This window comes from Pinus tabuliformis, chromosome J, assembly GCF_031772625.1.
Source record: "Pinus tabuliformis cultivar Carrire ecotype Pingquan chromosome J, CPIR1, whole genome shotgun sequence".
Lineage (NCBI taxonomy): Eukaryota > Viridiplantae > Streptophyta > Pinopsida > Pinales > Pinaceae > Pinus > Pinus tabuliformis.
This window is the reverse complement of record NC_142295.1, coordinates 959,454,124-959,471,366: the sequence shown is the minus strand read 5'-3', so window position 1 is coordinate 959,471,366 and position 17,243 is coordinate 959,454,124. Positions and strand designations below refer to the sequence as shown.

General features: G+C 34.6%; 1 protein-coding gene across 1 annotated transcript; it reads right to left on the bottom strand.

Moving 5' to 3' along the window:
- Positions 1–14,696: 14,696 nt before the first annotated feature.
- Positions 14,697–16,112, bottom strand: LOC149230009 (uncharacterized). Its single transcript, XM_089381175.1, has one exon. It carries the CDS (start codon positions 16,110–16,112, stop codon positions 14,697–14,699), a length of 1,416 nt encoding a protein of 471 aa, XP_089237301.1.
- Positions 16,113–17,243: the final 1,131 nt, after the last annotated feature.

Here is a 17,243-nt window from a genome sequence, read left to right as displayed (position 1 = left end):
TATGTGGCCTTTTTTTGGAGTTGTGTTAGGACTTGATCTATAATATTGGGTAATTGGGTCTCTCAGCTGACACATTTACATTTACTGTATATGATATGTGGCATTTTTTGGTCTGTGACAAGCAGGGGAAGATAGTATTCATATCGTATGTTCTCGGATGGGGTCTTTTTCAACTTATTTCATCGAAGCAATTTTGTTATTGGTAGGCACTTTAGGCCTTGCTGCCATGGGCTTTGAATGGAAATGAGTGGGCAGAGGTTGTCAGTTAAGCTTGTGGTTGCTACTTTGTAGCATTATTTTTAATTATCTTTGACAAAAGTGTATCTTTATGATACATTTCAGCCATCATATACAATCAGAGGTATAGATTTTCGATGATATTTCAACTTGTTATTTCATGCTAGTTTCTCTTTCTTGGGCAATCTCAGTATTGTCAGAGGGGTTTAGTTGAAGATAGACAAATTGGCAATTTGATAGCTGTCACAAGTGTTTTTGCTAAGCAGGATTTGCTAAATAATGCAGATATAATTTGCATTGGTTGTCCTAAGCATGTTCTGTGCATATGTTCCTTATAAAGTTGTGGCTTGAACCATAATTTGCATTTCAAGCCTTTAAAAGCAAGCGTTACAGAACATGAATTGGGATATTAAAAACACATTCGAGGTTTTATCCAAAAGAAAGTTCATGACATCTCATATGAAGTTAGTAGTGAAAAATGTCACTTTAATAGAGTTTTGGCAAGTTAAGGAATTTGTGCATCCCTATATTTACGAAAATTTCACCGAGAGTTTGATTTCAGTGAGGAGTTTGATGGCATTCACTTGTATTTTTGGAAACCCTTAGTTGACAGAACCACGTAGTAGGAAAAGGACATTTAATTTTTACTCGCACGATGGTAAATCGAATTATACAACAAATAAAATCATATTTATAGTCAGTGGAATATTTTGTGACAACTAGCAACCTTGTGTGCCCTCTTTAAAAGTGACAATTCATTCTTAAATATGTAACATATGGAAAAACAAAATCTCCAAATACAAAAAAACATGTTCACATAAACAACAACTGCTACATGAATAATGGATAACCTCTATATGACATTAACTATAACTCATTATCATCCACCCTTGCTTTCAAGAATGTCCATTCACATGTAGCTATTCTTCCACACACTATTATTACTTATCCATATTCAAAACACACATAGCTAATAGTTTCAAGTGTAACTCAATATCATCCACCCTTGCTTTCAAAAATGTCCATTCACATGTCACTATTCTTCTACACACTATTATTTACAAAATATCTATATTCAGCATACACATAACTAACAATTTCAATTGCAACTCATTATCATCCACCCTTGCTTTCAACAATGCCCATTCACATGTCCCTATTCTTCCACACTCTATGCCTTAAGGCGTTTCCTTTGCAACATCAGGTGCAAATGCTAGTATATATTGTGCAAGTGTGATTCACAAGTGTATGAACCTGGATTGATAATTTAATGCTAAGTAATTTAACTCACAATTAAATTACCCAACATTTTTTGCATCGTTGTCATGGAAGTATACATAGGCATTTACTTTCAATTTAGAATGTATTTTTATGTTACACAACTCTGATTAGGAGGAGTGGTAAGACGAGAGGTGATAACTTGTGCATCACAATTTTGGGGTTCTTCCTAACCAATGTTGTTGCATTTGCATCTCATTCTTAGTTGCATTCATTTTTATATGCATAGTTAAAGTTCATATTAAAATACATTTTAAGATGCATGTATAGGGAAAAAGACTCTAGGGGTAGATTTGCTAGAGCATGTACTTCAATTCCATCATCACTAACCACCCCCACTAGACCACATGGTGTAGTAAGAGGCATATCACCAATCATATCATGAATTCCATATTTTGTAGGTAGAATAAACTTCCTGAGGTACAAAGATAAGAGATTTTACGTAGAGAAAAACCAACTTCATCTATGTAAGCAGTAATAGAAGAACCTACATCTTCAGTCGAGGGAGTCATCTTCCTTTCTCCAACAGGTGAACAACTTATTTGAAAATAATTAGAAGTACTTAGCTAAGAAGGAGAAGAAGAGGAAGAAGAAGAATTTATTCCTAAAGAACCATTGGTAGAGTAGTTAGATGAAGACAATATAGTAGAGGAACCTTACATAAGCTTTGAAGAATCAACAGTGGTATAAGGAGAAGGAGAAATACATGATGGACACACATCAACAGGAGGAGAAGAAAGACCACCACTCGGTGGTGGCAAAGGAGGAAGAAGGCCTCCTCCTGGAGGTGGTAGAGGTGGAAGAGGAAATGATGGAGATAACAATGAAGAATAAGTTGCCTTTGGATTTCCTAATCATGATACTGACACTATTATTACTATGAAAAATATCCCCATATGTTCTTCCTAACTTCCATGGTATGAGGAAAAAGGATCCGAAAACATTTCTCTTTGAATTTGAAGTATTATGTAGATCTTATGATTATTTGCTTGATGCTCAAAAGTTGAAATTATTTTCAGCCACATTGAAAGATGTGGCTCTCAAATGGTTTATGGGTTTAGGAACTAATTCTGTAAGGACATGGGATGACATGAAAGGATTATTGTTAGAAAAATATAAGGATTATTATATACATTAGGACCGTACAGAGAAAGTTTTTAAAATAACTCAAAAAGAAGATGAGAACCTTGAGGATTTAGTAGAGAGATTTGCATAAAATGTTAAAAAACTCCAAATTGCATAATTTAGGACTTGATACATTAAAAACTCGCTTACTAAGAGCTATAAGGGATGAATGGATTGATCTTCTTAACCTCATGGGTAAAGGATATGTGTCTCAACTATCATTTAAAGACATTTGTGAATTGTGTAAACATATCTCAAGAGGGAAGACAAAATATGGCAGGAATCCTAGATATATAGTTACAACAAGAGTAAGTGAATCTACATTGGGAAAATTAAGTCGAGCAGAACTTGGTAATTTGCTTGATAACTTTAAAATTGATATTCTTGGTATTCTTAGTGAAAAAAATTATATGCTAAGAATGCGAACAAGCAAAAAGATGAAAATGTTGGTGTGTCTATATTCTATCTAGATATAGAAAGAAACATGCATTATGAAAATGTCCTCTTGACAATATTGAAATTTGTGTTATTTGTGCAAAGACTCATGCTACAAAATATTGTCCTTTAATACTAGGATTAAAGGATGTTTACCAAGAAGAAACTGGAGCAAGTTAAACACGAGAACAATTTTACTATGTTTCTCCTAGAAGGCCTTGACAACCTCGTCAACTAGGTATGACACAAGATACTAATGCACAAATTCAACCTTATGCACAACCTAAGAATAATTGGAACACACCCTACCTTGGCAAACTTGGCCACCCCAACCTCAAAATTCATATTGGTCACAAGGATGGCAAGGTTCCTATGGTAGAAATCCACAATACCCTCAATATTTCCCACAATATCCTTAATATCAAACTCAATATTATTCTCCACCACAACCTCTCCAATCTCAATTCCATCCTCAATTGACCACAAGTCAACCCCTTCCATTACCATCTACTTCATTTCCTCAAAGACCAAACCAAATCCCTACACAATCGCTTCCCAAACCTAATAATAACCATAATAACCCACTTACATAGTTGAAGTCCAAAATTTTCAAACTTACATGATAGCTCCTCTATATTTAAATGATATTCATCTTAGATCTGGGAGAGTTTTACAAAAGAAAAAACCTCTTGTTTTCATTAAAGAATATAAAGAGGATGAAACTCCTGAAAAGGAGGAGACTCCTCAAAAGGAATAAATTCCTAAACAAATAGATGACAATGAAATAAGACCAACTCCTACAACTCCTCTAGCTGAGCAACCCTCTATATCTTTACAAAACCCTCCTTTTCCAGAGAGATTACAAATTGATAAAGGTGTAGAGAAGCAAATTATTTTAACAGATTATAATATGTTAAATGAGTTGAAGAATGTTTGCATTAAAATCCCTTTGCTTCAAGCAATAAAGAAAATTCCTATTTTTGCAAAAACAATAAAGGAGTTGTGTATTAGAAAACCTGGAAGAAAAAGAAAAGAAATACAAAAAGTGCAACTCATAGGGAAAATTGCAAAAATTATGATGGGAAAGTCTACAATTGAAAAATACTTAGATCCAAGAAGTCCCATTGTAAAGATTCACATCAATAATGTTGAAATCCCAAACACATTGATTGACTTAGGTGCAGTTATAAATGTCATGACAAAGAGTACTATGGATGAATTAAGATTAACTAATCTTCAATATACTCCTACTGTATTGCATTTACTAAACATGTCAGTTATTAAACTAGAGAGTATGTTAGAATAAGTATTAATATCCCTAGATTCATGGGAGTATTCAATTGATATCATGATATTAACTCCAAGGACTAATATAGAAGGTGATTCATTAATACTTAGAAGGTCATGGTTAGCTGCAACCAGTCCATTTATTAGTTGTAGGTCTAGTGACATGCATATTTATGATAGCAATTCAACCAAAAAGTTTATATTATATCAATCAAAAAGAGAAATAATTGAAATAGAGAATGAAGAGCAAATTGAAGATGACGATGAAGATTATGAAAATATTCAACCATTTTTCACTCTCACAAAATGAAGAGGAAAATCAATTAATGAATCTTATGAATAATCATGATTTTTCTCAATATTGTCAACAAAATTATTGTGTGCATATGTTATATCAAAGTTTTCAAGAAAATTGTACTTTTCATCTTGAATATCCATGTTATCATTAAACTCAATGGAAAAATTTGGCAATACTCTTGTAGAGATTAACCCAAGAAAAACATTAAATATCAATAATAACCTGGAGGAATTTCAAAAAAGAATAACTCAAGTGATGAAGATGTTGCAAAAACATTCCTTTACATTTGCATGGGAATATAATGTGAAAGGAATCAATCCAATACATGGATGCATTATGTGTGTGTGTGTGTGAAACCTGTAAGGCAACCCCATCGAAAGATGAATCATAATTTGAGGGAGATTGTTAAAGAAGAGTTATAGTAATTTCTCAATGTGAGCTTTATTTATCCAATTTCAGATAGCTAACGGGTTTCAACTTTGGTTATTGTGACAAAGAAAAACGGAAAGTAGAGAGTTTGCATAAATTATAAAGAATTGAATAAAGCAACTCTAAAAGACCATTTCCCATTACCCTTCATTGATCAAGTTTTAGATACACTAGTAAAGAATAAATATTTCTCTTTTATTCATGGTTTCAACACATATAATCAGATTCAGATTGCACTTGAAGATAAAGATAATACAACTTTCACATGTTCGTGGAGTACATATTCTTATAGAGTATTTCCTTTTGGATTATGCAAAGCACCTACTACGTTTCAAAGAACAGTATTAGGTATATTTTCTAACTTGACCCATGATTGTGTAGAAGTATATATGGATGATTTTACTCTTTATGGGAATACTTTTGAAGAACTTTAGAAAAATTGGAAAACTTCCTTGCTAGATGTAAAGAAGCTAATCTTTCATTAAGTAATGAAAAATGTTTGTTTAATGAAGGAATTTTTTTGATAAATCATGTTTTAGGTTCTGGAATTAAAGTGGATTCATCAAAGGCTGAAATCATCTCCAAATTTTGAGTACCTAAATGGAAAAAGGACATACGAAGTTTTCTTGGATTCACAAGTTACTATAGAAGGTTTATAGAAAACTTCACAAAGCTTGCTTCACCACTTTTCAAATTACTCGCCAAAGATTGTGAATTTCATTGGGATTCTAATTGTCAAAAAGTTTTTGAAGTGTTGAAACAAAAGATTTATGAGGCATCCATTTTAAGAAGACCAAATTGGTCCCTTTCATTTCATATATCTATTGATGCCTTATATACAACTTTAGGGGTTGTGTTATGGCAAAAATACTTAACTCCTTATGCTATATACTATACAAGCAAAATTTTATCTCCTATAGAGTTGAATTATACAGTCATAGAAAAGGAGTTCTTAGAAGTTGTTCAAACTATCAACAAGTTTAGACACTACAATACTAGATATGAGACTTTTGTTCACACAAATCATTATGTTAAAATATATCTCATGAATAAACCAATAATTAATGGCAATATTAATCGATGGTTTTTACTATTGCAAGAATTTAATATTACCATTTTAGATAAGCCATGAAAGGAAAACAATTCTTGGATAGAAGGAGAAATATACCAAACAATAGTTGATCTCATCAATAGAGGATGTGTTCAATAAGATAAGGTACCATAAATAATTAAAGCATGTCACGATGAACCTTGCGGAGGACATTTTTCTGACATACAAACTACATACAAAGTACTTATTTTGGGATATTATTGGGCTTCGCTTTTCAAGGATGCCAAAGAATATCTCGAAAGATGTCATAGCTATCAAAGGATGGGAAAACCTATCCAATCTGATGAAATGACTATACAACCACAGGTATTAATAGAACCTTTTGAGAAATAGTCTCTACAATTTGTTGGACCCATTAATCCTCCATCCAAGGAAAAGAGATACATACTTTCTTCCACTGATTATGTTGCTAAATGGGTAAAGGATAAGCCTCTAAATTTTGCTATTGAAAATGTTGTTGTTACATTTCTTTTTGAGGATATTTTCGCTCATTTTTGTGTACCAAGAGAAATTGTGATAGAGCGATACAAGATTAGACATTGTAAATCCACAAGCTAATGGACAAATGAAATCCACAAATAAAGTTCTTGAAGCCATATTAACCAAGACCATGCATCTACATAGAAGAGATCAAGCAGATAGACTTCCATAAGCATTTTGGGCATACCAGACTACATGGAGAAATACCACTAGACATACTCCTTACAAGCTTGTTCATGGAAAGCAAGTTCTACTTCCCATTGAATTCTAAGTGTAGACATACGATATAGTACCAAAATTGGGACTAGATCTCTTTGAGGCCTAAGAGCAAAGATTGGTACAACTAAATGAATTGGACGAGATTAGAAAAGATGCCATTACAAGGACAAGCATAATCCAATAACAAAGGACAAGATGGCATGACAAGTTTATCAAGGTTCAAACCAGGTGATTGCGCCCTCTCTTTGATTTCAAATTTAAAGATTTTCAAGGGAAATTCCAAACACATTGGTTAGGCCCATATGAGATAGAAATTGTTTTTGATAATGAGGCAGTAAGGAGCAAGACTATTGATGAAGAAGGAATCACTTTTCTCATTAATGGGCATATATTAAAACTTTATCATAAGCCCTTGACACGAGAAGAATTTGTTCAAAGTTTTCAGAAAGTTCCAAGTTGAAATTGGTGGAAAAAGGTGATTATTCTCCTATACCACCAAAATATATTTGATTTATTTTCTACGATATATATATATATATATATATATATATATATATATATATATATATGAAAACCAACATTGCTATCATAAACTACGTAAGAAATCCTAGTTGAAAACCAAGACTCTTGGCAACTTGGATTTCTCCTTTCCTTTTTGCAAATAAATTTCCAAATCAAACTAATCAATTTGAAGAATTTGTTTCTCTTTTAATAAGATCACATCAACATCATCAACATCATTAGGATCAGTAGCAACAAGTGTCCATAAAGAATTTGAAGCAAATTTCTAAGACTGGTAACATTCTGTAGCCAATGAAACATTACGTAGTTGATTCATTCTAAGGAGCATACAAGTATTGTCTTCAAACTTGCAAGTAGTCAGTTTCAAAGGCACAACAGTGAGGTAACTTGGAAGGCAACATCATATATAATTAGTCAATCTATTAAAGTTCAACTATAGGACTTAAGATGTATACATGGACTAGTTTATCATTATTTCTCAATGAAAAACTCAAAATAGGCTTACAAGAAGCTTCAAATCCTAATGATGGCCTAACAAAATCCATAGTTTACCACCTCGCTTCATAATATCCTAAGGACACCTTATCCCATTCGGAAAATGCAAAATCAAAACCTCTATCACAACTCAAGAGTTCTTAATAAAGTGATTATGGGTAATTATTATAGGAGAGTCCTGTTTTACTAACGCCACACAGTCTTATCATAACCCTTACTTCATTATTATTCGTTACCCTCCTCATTCATTTCACCAAACCATTCCATTTGTCTCTCACCGTTCCCTGTAACAACCATTGAAGTGCGATTCTAAGGTATAGCCTCCCTTACAACCATGGATGTCATAATTTGTCATGAGCCTAAAGGAGTGAATTTCTTGGTTGTTTATCCAAAGGTTAGAAAGAAATTGCAAGAAGTTGGATGGTGGAATTTATTTGAGAAGTTTGAATGTTATGATAGTGAGGTCACAAGTGTGTCCAACAGAGTTGAGGCCAAAATTAGGGACATTAGACTAAACGTTAAAAAGTCATTCCTAGCAGAGGTTACATGGCTCTCAAGAATCGGTGAAAACTGGTTTAAATGCTAGAAACATAAAGACGAATCATTGAAATTCTTCTTGCAAAATCCAAACATGGATATCTCAACATTCCAAAAAGGTGTCCCAATATATGAATTTAAAACAAAATGGTGAAATTTGTTATTTTTTTGTAAAAATTTATTACATTCAAATGAAGATATGGATTCATCTTGTTTTAACATGCTCGATTGTTGATGCATTTTATAAAAGGTAAAAAGTTAAATTTTGCCATATTATTTGTTGAGTAGCTTAAGAAAAATAACTTTCAATATTCAAAGAAACTCAAGGAATGTCGATAGGGTTCTTTATCATCATGGACTGGTCAAAATCATTGTTGAAGTAGAATTGAAAGCCCAAAATGACAATTGGAAAGTAATTTTAGTGACAAATCATTTTGTCGAAGTCTCAAATGAATAAACGCTTCCAAGAACAAAAAAAGGAGTAGTAGGGTTCCTCCGAACCCTAACCCTTAGGAGGTAAATGCAAAAAATGAGGAGATGTCAGTACAGGAGATAGAGACCAATGTTGTAGTAGAGACAGGGGGCATCAATACTAAAGAAACAGAGCAATTCGCCACATAAAAAAGTCCACTGAAAGAGAATACAAATATAATCCACCCATAAAAGAATTCAAATCTAATAGATACTCGAGTGAAACCGACAAGAAGAAGGCCTAAGAAGAAGCATAGTGTCAAAAAACAAAAGGAAAAGGTACCATAACTTAGCAGAACAATTAAAAAAGAAGAAGCCAACATTATTGTTTTGCTCGAACCAGAAAACCAAAATACCAAGATGAAAATTTCTCAAGAAACAAGAGAGTCGAAACATGGAAGAAAGTGTCAAAAAATCACAAGAAGCATGTTGAAACAAAGTAATTTTGCTTCATCATAGGTTAGATATCTCCAGGAGTTAGAATCACCAATGCCACCAGTTCCAAAAGCAAAGAGTCTAGAGGTAGATATCATTTAACAACATGCATATGATTATTTTGAATCATTGGAGAAAGAATAACACTAGGATAAGGTAAAACCTTCCTTTAAACGAAATTTTAATGATGATGTTCTAAAACTCAATAGACCTATACAAGATGATAGTATTCCTTTCCATATGGAGCAAGAAATTATTAAAGCACTAAAGGATGAGGTAGTTGAACTTGAAATACTATGAAATCATGTGAAATGAGAGAATCAATTACTTGAAGAATAAAATGACAAAATGCTCAAATGCATGTATCGTTGGTATTGAAAGAATTTAAAACTCAAGAAAGCCAACAAGTTGCTTCAACATAAAGTTAAAGGATTAAAGGCCATAATATTAATGAAGAGACTTAGGTAGTCAGTCGCTATGCAAAAGAAAGGAGTTCAAAGTAACTTGGACATATTCATTCAAATCTCTGAAACAATTCTTTAAAGATCAAGTGCTTAACTTAATTTTCACTCATTTTCCACCTATCCTCACATCACTACACTACTATTTGAAATGAAAAGCCATCAAAGCGACATAAATAAGTAATAAGGAAAACGCCCGATGTTCTCTCAATTCTATATGTTTTTCTTTGTAAATTTGGCTTAGCTTGTATGGGTTACAGAATTAAACACATTTCGCAACCTCACTAATATTTTGCAGTTGAATCTAAGGTTTGAATAGATCCCATGGAAGAAATATCAACCAAAGCACATGGAAAGATGCCAAATGGTGCCTACATGTATTTCCACCTATTGGGTGCAAGCAAAAGAATCCTAGTTGATTGCAACATCAAAGTCAAACCTTCCATCAAACTGTGACATGGCACATTCGAAATATACTTGGCATTAAAATAGAGTATCAGGCGAGCTCAATTCCATATCAAGCGACCGAGATCATGAAGGAATGAAGCATCTGAAGGATGATGATGTGTTTCTCACATGATTCGCTTCCTTGATAATGAATCATGTGGATTAGAGTTCTCATAAAAATCAAAGTCTAAGATGTTGATTCATAGATCTAGATTCTAGCAATTAGTTTCTCAGGGTAGTTATTTTGAAACACTATAAAATGCTCCACTAAGAAGAAAACCATATGCTTAGTCTACTCGATGTTGTTGTTATTTTTGAATGCAAATGAAGTTCTTTTGACCGTACACACACTGTTTAGTTAATATAGTTCTCTTCCATGGTTGCACATTCATGAAAAGAATTTGTGTTTGATCAGTAAATTCTCTGACTTTTCCATCTCTCATGCACCTTAGGAGGGCCCCCAGGTGCGTACGAGCACAGATTAGTTTCCCTTATGTTTACTTTCTGCAAGATTTCTTTCAAATATTTTGTTTAATGCTTTGTTTTGCATTGTTCATTTACTTAGTGTCTTTTACTCATTTAATTGTTATTCTTATGCATATACAAACACTTGAATAAACCTTCAAAAAACAACAAAAACATTTTTTTAATCACTTCTTACTAACAGTCTTTTTCTTCTACATTTATTTTAATCTCAGATTTATAAATATTGCATAGAAATGAATGAACTTTCAACTTTGTACAAGTACAATAGTAAATCTAAATTTACTTTGATCTCATAGATAACTATAGTTTCATATTGATCTTTCCTAGACTAGCATCTGCTCATTTTCATAAGATAAGTTTATCTCTATTTTCCGTGGAATAGAGTTCAAATGTTTAATTGGAACAAAGTTTACATGATTTTTCTGTAATAGAATTTTCAATTAAATAGATTCAACTTGTTTTCATAGAATATATCTATTTATATATTCATTGGAATAAAATCCAAGGGCTTTCATAAAATAGGTTTAGAATAAGAACTTTAAATGCTTTCATAGAAATAGAAATTGGAAGTCTTACATAGAGTAGAAGTTTGATTGTTCTCATAACATAAGAATCTAGTTGTCTTTTGTAGCGTATAGTTGGTTTCATAGAATAGAATTGCACTTATTCTTCATAGATTAGAATTGCGTTGTCACATCACATAGATTAAAATTTCATTTTTTTCTAGTTTAGAATCTATTGCTTTCTTTAGATTGAATCTTATTGCATTCCTAGAATAATTTGTGTTTTGCTTTCATAGAATGAATTTAGGATTTTCATGAGAAAGTTTGTATGATCATTTTAGATATCATTTCATGAGTAGGATTTTACTTTAAATTTCAGTCTTCCAATTCCTTTCAATAGATTACATTTCCTCTTAAAATTGAAATTTAATTTCCTAACATATGTTGTGCAAATGTGATTCACAAGTGTACAAACCTAGATTGATAATTTAATACTAAGTAATTTAATTCACAATTAAATTACCCAACAGAAAGCAAGGGCGGGGGGGTGCGCACAAAGTATACAAGGATAGATTGGAGAAGATCCCAAGGGAGGAAAGAATTAGTTGTTCGGATGGGTTACATTCCCAATCTTTGTGGGTCCAAGAGGGAGAGAGGGTAGATTTCCTTAGGTTGCTAAGAGTGAGTTACCATAGATCACAATAGGGGGAGGATGTATTTCTAAAGAATTTTTGATTCCTCTCTTTCTAGGTATTCCAGAGGAGGATGCCAGGTAGCAGATTCCAGGATTTGTTGATAATGGGGTTGGTAAACTGAGAGGTTCACCATGACAAAAAAGTGGAGGATATGTTGGTGGAGTTATGTTCTAATTTGCATAATAGTTTTTCAAGATTGTCCCATAGGGAGATGGTATAGATGCAACCGAGGAAGAGATGGTTGTTGGATTCTAAATTAGAGAGGTAAAGGAAGCAAATGGAGGGTCCATGAAATCCCCCATAGTGAAGCTTGTCCCAAGTGAAAGTTTTGTTCCAGAATATGAGCCATAAGAAGAGAGATATCTTGGGCCAGTGCCTGAGTTGCCACAGTTTGTCCCAAATCTGACAGTCTTCAATGATATTGCAAGGAGAAAGGAGGTTGCAAGCTTCTTTGAGACTGAAAGTTCCTTGTGGTCGATATCCCCAGTGGAGGATGTCGACTCCTTCTTGAATGAGTATTTTCCAATCTATTAGTGTTTATTGTTGAGAAATTCTTTTTGTGGAATGTTCTCAGTCTCCTCCTTGTTTCCAATCAATATAGGTATGCTATTAAGAGAGGTGGGAGGAGGAGGAGCTCCAGTACTGTGAAATAAAATTGAGGCCTTGAGTTTGAAGAGAATTTTGAATGGAGTTTAATTGATTTTTTTGAGATAGATTAAGCCATTTATGCCAAGAGTCTTCCCAAAATAGAGGACTATGACCATTTTTTATCTCCTAGGAAAGTGATCTTTAATGAGTTTCTTGTGTTTCGATGCAACATTCTAGATGTGAGATCATTTAATGTCCCCTATCAGTAAGATGAAATGTGATTATGGAATGTTTAGAGTATAATTGTGCCTCCACATCTGACACAAAGGGGCTTCAAAATATTTGATCCACCTCCACTAGGTTTTGGTACATAGAGCCTTGTTGAGAGTTTCACGATCTCTGAGTCCTAAACCACCCACTATTTTTGGTTAACAAAGTTTGTCCCATGGTATTAGAACCCATTTTATTCCCCTATTGTATCCTACCCAAAGGAACCTTCTTTAAATCAATCTGATGTTGTTAAGAATGGATTTAGGGGTAATAAAAGCAGGGATAAGATAAATGGTGAGAGGTTGTAGGAAATACTTAAGAAAAGTAAAGAAAACTACAAGATTTAGGAGTGAGAAGGTCCAGCTGGAAAGGCGAGATTCAAATTTTTGCACAAGATTTTCCCAAATAGTTTTCATTAGCTGGTTACTAGTAAGTATGGCTCCCAAGTATTTGGTTGGAAGGGAGATTTTTTTAAACCCAAGCAATCCATAAATGTGAGTTTAGATGACCATAACAGTGTTAAACAAAGAGATTTGAGATTCAAGAAGGTTGATATATGTGCCAACGACATTCGATAATGTTTTGAGAATATGTTTAAAGGTAGTGGGTTCCTTGGCTGAGGGGATGCCCATAAGCAGAGTATCATCTACAAATTTTTGGTGGGTGGAGTGATTGGTAGATCCTAAAGGGAGACCTTTCAAAGTGACTTGGTGAAGTGCATCTTAATTAAGAGGAAGATATATGGGGAGAGGAGGTCTCCTTATATAATGCCTTGGAATGGGGTAAAAGGGGAATAGGGAGAGTCATTGACAAGAATGGAGAAAAGAGTTTTGGTGATAAGAGTCATAATCTAGTGAACCCACCTTTCTGCAAACCCAAAGACAATGAGAGTGTGGAAAATGAACTTGCAGTCAAGTTTATCAAAGGCTTTGGACATGTCTAGATTGATTAGTATGTATGGTGTTTTACTGGAGTTGAGGGAGTGTATGTGCTCGTGAGCAATTATTATGGTATCCATGATTTGTCAACCATCCACACAACCTGTTTGCTATGGAGATATAATCAGAGGAAGGATGGGTTTAAGTATATTGGTAATGACCTTAGAGATTATTTTGAAGATGATGTTTTTTGTTTTTTTTTTTTGTTTTTTTGTTTTTTTTTTGTTTTGTTTTGTTTTGTTTTTGTTTTTTGTTTTTTTGTTTTGTTTTTGTTTTTGTTTTTGTTTTTGTTTTTGTTTTTTTGTTTTTTTGTTTTTTTTTTGTTTTGTTTTTGTTTTTTTGTTTTGTTTTTGTTTTTTGTTTTTGTTTTTGTTTTGTTTTTTTTTTTTGTTTTTTTTTTTTTCACGGGAAAAAAAGAAAAAAAGGACTTTCTATATATATTAGAGAGTCTCATAGCATATGCATTGCATTACAAATCAACTCTCGATCTCCTTCAGGTGAGGGAGAAAAGCAGTCACGGCTTCCTTGGGTACCCATAAGCATCCCTAAGGCTGCCAAAGCAAAAAAACTTATTCTCAAAAAGAGGGCACTTCCAGTCTTTCAAATCTCCCGGCATATCACCGAAACAGAGATAAGAGAAAAAGACAGAAGCATGCCTTCATCATCTGAAGAAACAACAGACATATCAAAATGTATATTCCTGTAGAGATCGGCAGTAGGCACTATTCCGGTCTCAAAGTTACTTGAAAAAACAACACAGAAAAAGTTTTTTGTGAAAACTGTGTCAACAGGCCTCCTCATATGAGGAAAACAACCCTCAGAAAAGTAAACATAAATGAGATAGCCCATAGTTTTGGTAGAGAGACATAACAGATTATATGTAGTTCGAAATAAAACTAAAATAACAGCAGCAACATGATATTAAGTAGAACATCAAAGCAAAACAATGTCATTCGAAGACTGGCTGGTCAATAGGATTGATCACCCCCTTGTCCATCTCTGTTACTGACCAGGTCCCCAAATCTTGTTGTACACCTGTTTTAGATAAGTTATCTGCCTCCTGGTTTCTTTCCCTGTAGATGTGGCAAACAGTGATTTCATTAAAAAAGCTTTTGATATGCAAAATCTCATTAAGCAAAGGAAGCAAAATATAATTTCTGCAATGTTGAGTCCTGTTGAACCAATTCACAACATTCTTTGAGTCACCAAAAATCTGAACCTGTCTCAACTGTTTCAAGGAAAGCCAGCAAAGAAGGTGATGTAAAGCCTTGAGCTCAGCAAAATTATTAGTCCCCTGCCCAAGGCCAATTGAGGCACGAAAAGATTTTTCAGGAGTAATATGAATGACCAAACCTGCTCCGCACCGTCCATTTAAGTCTGTAGCCCCATCAAAGTAGGCCCACGGAACAGATTCCCTAATAAATTCAGTCTGAATAGAGCGGTGGATGGAATGTCCAGATGAGGATGGGATGCTGTCGTATATTGCTGCCCCTTCCACAGCCAGTTTTCCAATAGGGAAGGGAAGATCTTTGAAAATTACTTGGTTCCTTGCTAGCCAAGTGCCCCAGGCTATCAGGAGAGGGATGGAGCGGACTTTGTCATCAGAGGCCTCCTGCCACCACCGGAACCATGCTTGTTGGATACTGTCTCCTTCCCACCTGAGGGGAGAATTCATGAGTCTCAAGGATTCAGCCCAAAGGCTGACATTGAAAGGGCATGTGAGAAATAAATGCGTTGTTGATTCCTCATTTGCTTTGCAAAGAGAGCACCATCCCGGGCCTATTTTCCCCCTTTTCTGCAAGAAATCCCATGTTGGCACTTTTTTCTGAAGGATGCACCAGAAGAAAAGTCTGGTTTTTGCAGGGCATTTCAACTTCCAGAGAAGTTTTGACCACCATGCAGGGTCTTCCCAACCTTGTTGGGACATCAACCATTTGTAGCCCGTCTTAGGTGAGTAGCTTCCTGTCTGTGCATGGACCCAAACTAGCTCATCCCTTGCTTCTGAAATCCGGACAGAGGAGTTTTGGAGGTCCAAGACAAAAAGGCTCCATTCCTCCCTCCATCTCTCCTCCAAATGAAGGTCAGCTTCTGTCAACCACCCTTGTCTCCAAATGGTAGTAGTCCTAGGATTGGCCACCTGATTCAGAAAAAGATATCCCCGTTCAGTTAAAAATAATTTCAGATCATGAGATAAGGCATATCTTTCCGAGCACCCAGCCCAGGGATCACATCCAACCCTCACCCGAGTACCATCCCCCACTTTCCATGCAAGTCCTTGTTCAATAGTGTGAGCCGAAGCAACTACTGCCTTCCAGACCACCGAGGCATTTTTGGAGGACTTTACAGGATTGCGGACCCATTCCATTGCAGTGGCCGGAGCTATGTACTTTCTTTTTGTAACAGTGGACCAAAGAGAATCGGTCGATATAAGTCTCCATGCCAGCTTGGCTGCTAAGGATTTTGAAAAAAAAGACAAATGCTTAATTCCCCATCCTCCCCATTCTTTCGGTCTCGAAATCTTATCCCATGCAACCCAGGGAGTCACATGTTCTACTTTAGATCATTTTGAAGATGATGTTGCAAAGAGTTATGGGGTGATAATATGAAGTGGAGTTGGCGCCCGAGGATTTAGGGATGAGAGCAAAGAAGGTTGCATCAAAGGAGTTGAGAATAGAGGAGGAGTGCTTAGAGTCTTCTACTATTTTCCATATTTCGTTCTTTAGAATCAACCAACAAGCCTGTTAGAAAATTAGTTGTAAACCCATTAGGACCAGGGGATTTTCCTTTGGGCATGTCCATTACCACTCCCTCTACCTCTTACATCATTATTTCTTCGAGTAAGAGGTCATTTTTCTCCCCTGTGACTACTTTGGGTATGTTGTTGATGATTTTTCTAATAGCTGGCCATTTGTCTATGGTAGGTTGAGTTAGGAGAGTTTGAAAGTGGTCTAATAGCTCTTGAGTGATGTATACATGACTTTCAAATTTAAGATTTGAAGCAGTTTTGATGCTTGTAATCTTGTTGATTTGTTAATGATTGATCATAGATCTGTGGAAACTACAATTGTTTTTCTCCCCTTCTTTTAGACATTATATTCTTGATTTTTGCTTCCATAATATTTCTTTTTGCCTAAGGCATTATTCTAGTTTGAGAGATGTAGCTATCTCCCTTTGGTTCAGTGTTTCTATTCTATCTTTTGTGATTATCATTTGTTGTATATTAGCCATCTCTATTTCCAAAAGGGTTATGGCTTTGTGTATGTTTCCAAAGATGTATGTATTCCATTCCCTGATTTTGCCAATGAGGAATTTCAGTTGTTGTTGAAATCAAAACATGGTTGTTCATGTAAATATATGAGTCCCTCCACTAGGTTTCCATTTTAGAGAGGAAGTTTGAGTGCCTAGGTTAGAAGGTTTCAAATTTGAAAGGGTTTTCTTTGGGATTTTCATCCACTTCATGTAAAGTTGAAAAATTCAGTGGTCGAAACCATGGCTT

What these genes read in the sequence shown, in the direction of transcription:
- LOC149230009 (XM_089381175.1), bottom strand. Translation starts at nt 16,112, where the DNA reads ATGGAATGGGTCCGCAATCCTGTAAAGTCCTCCAAAAATGCCTCGGTG.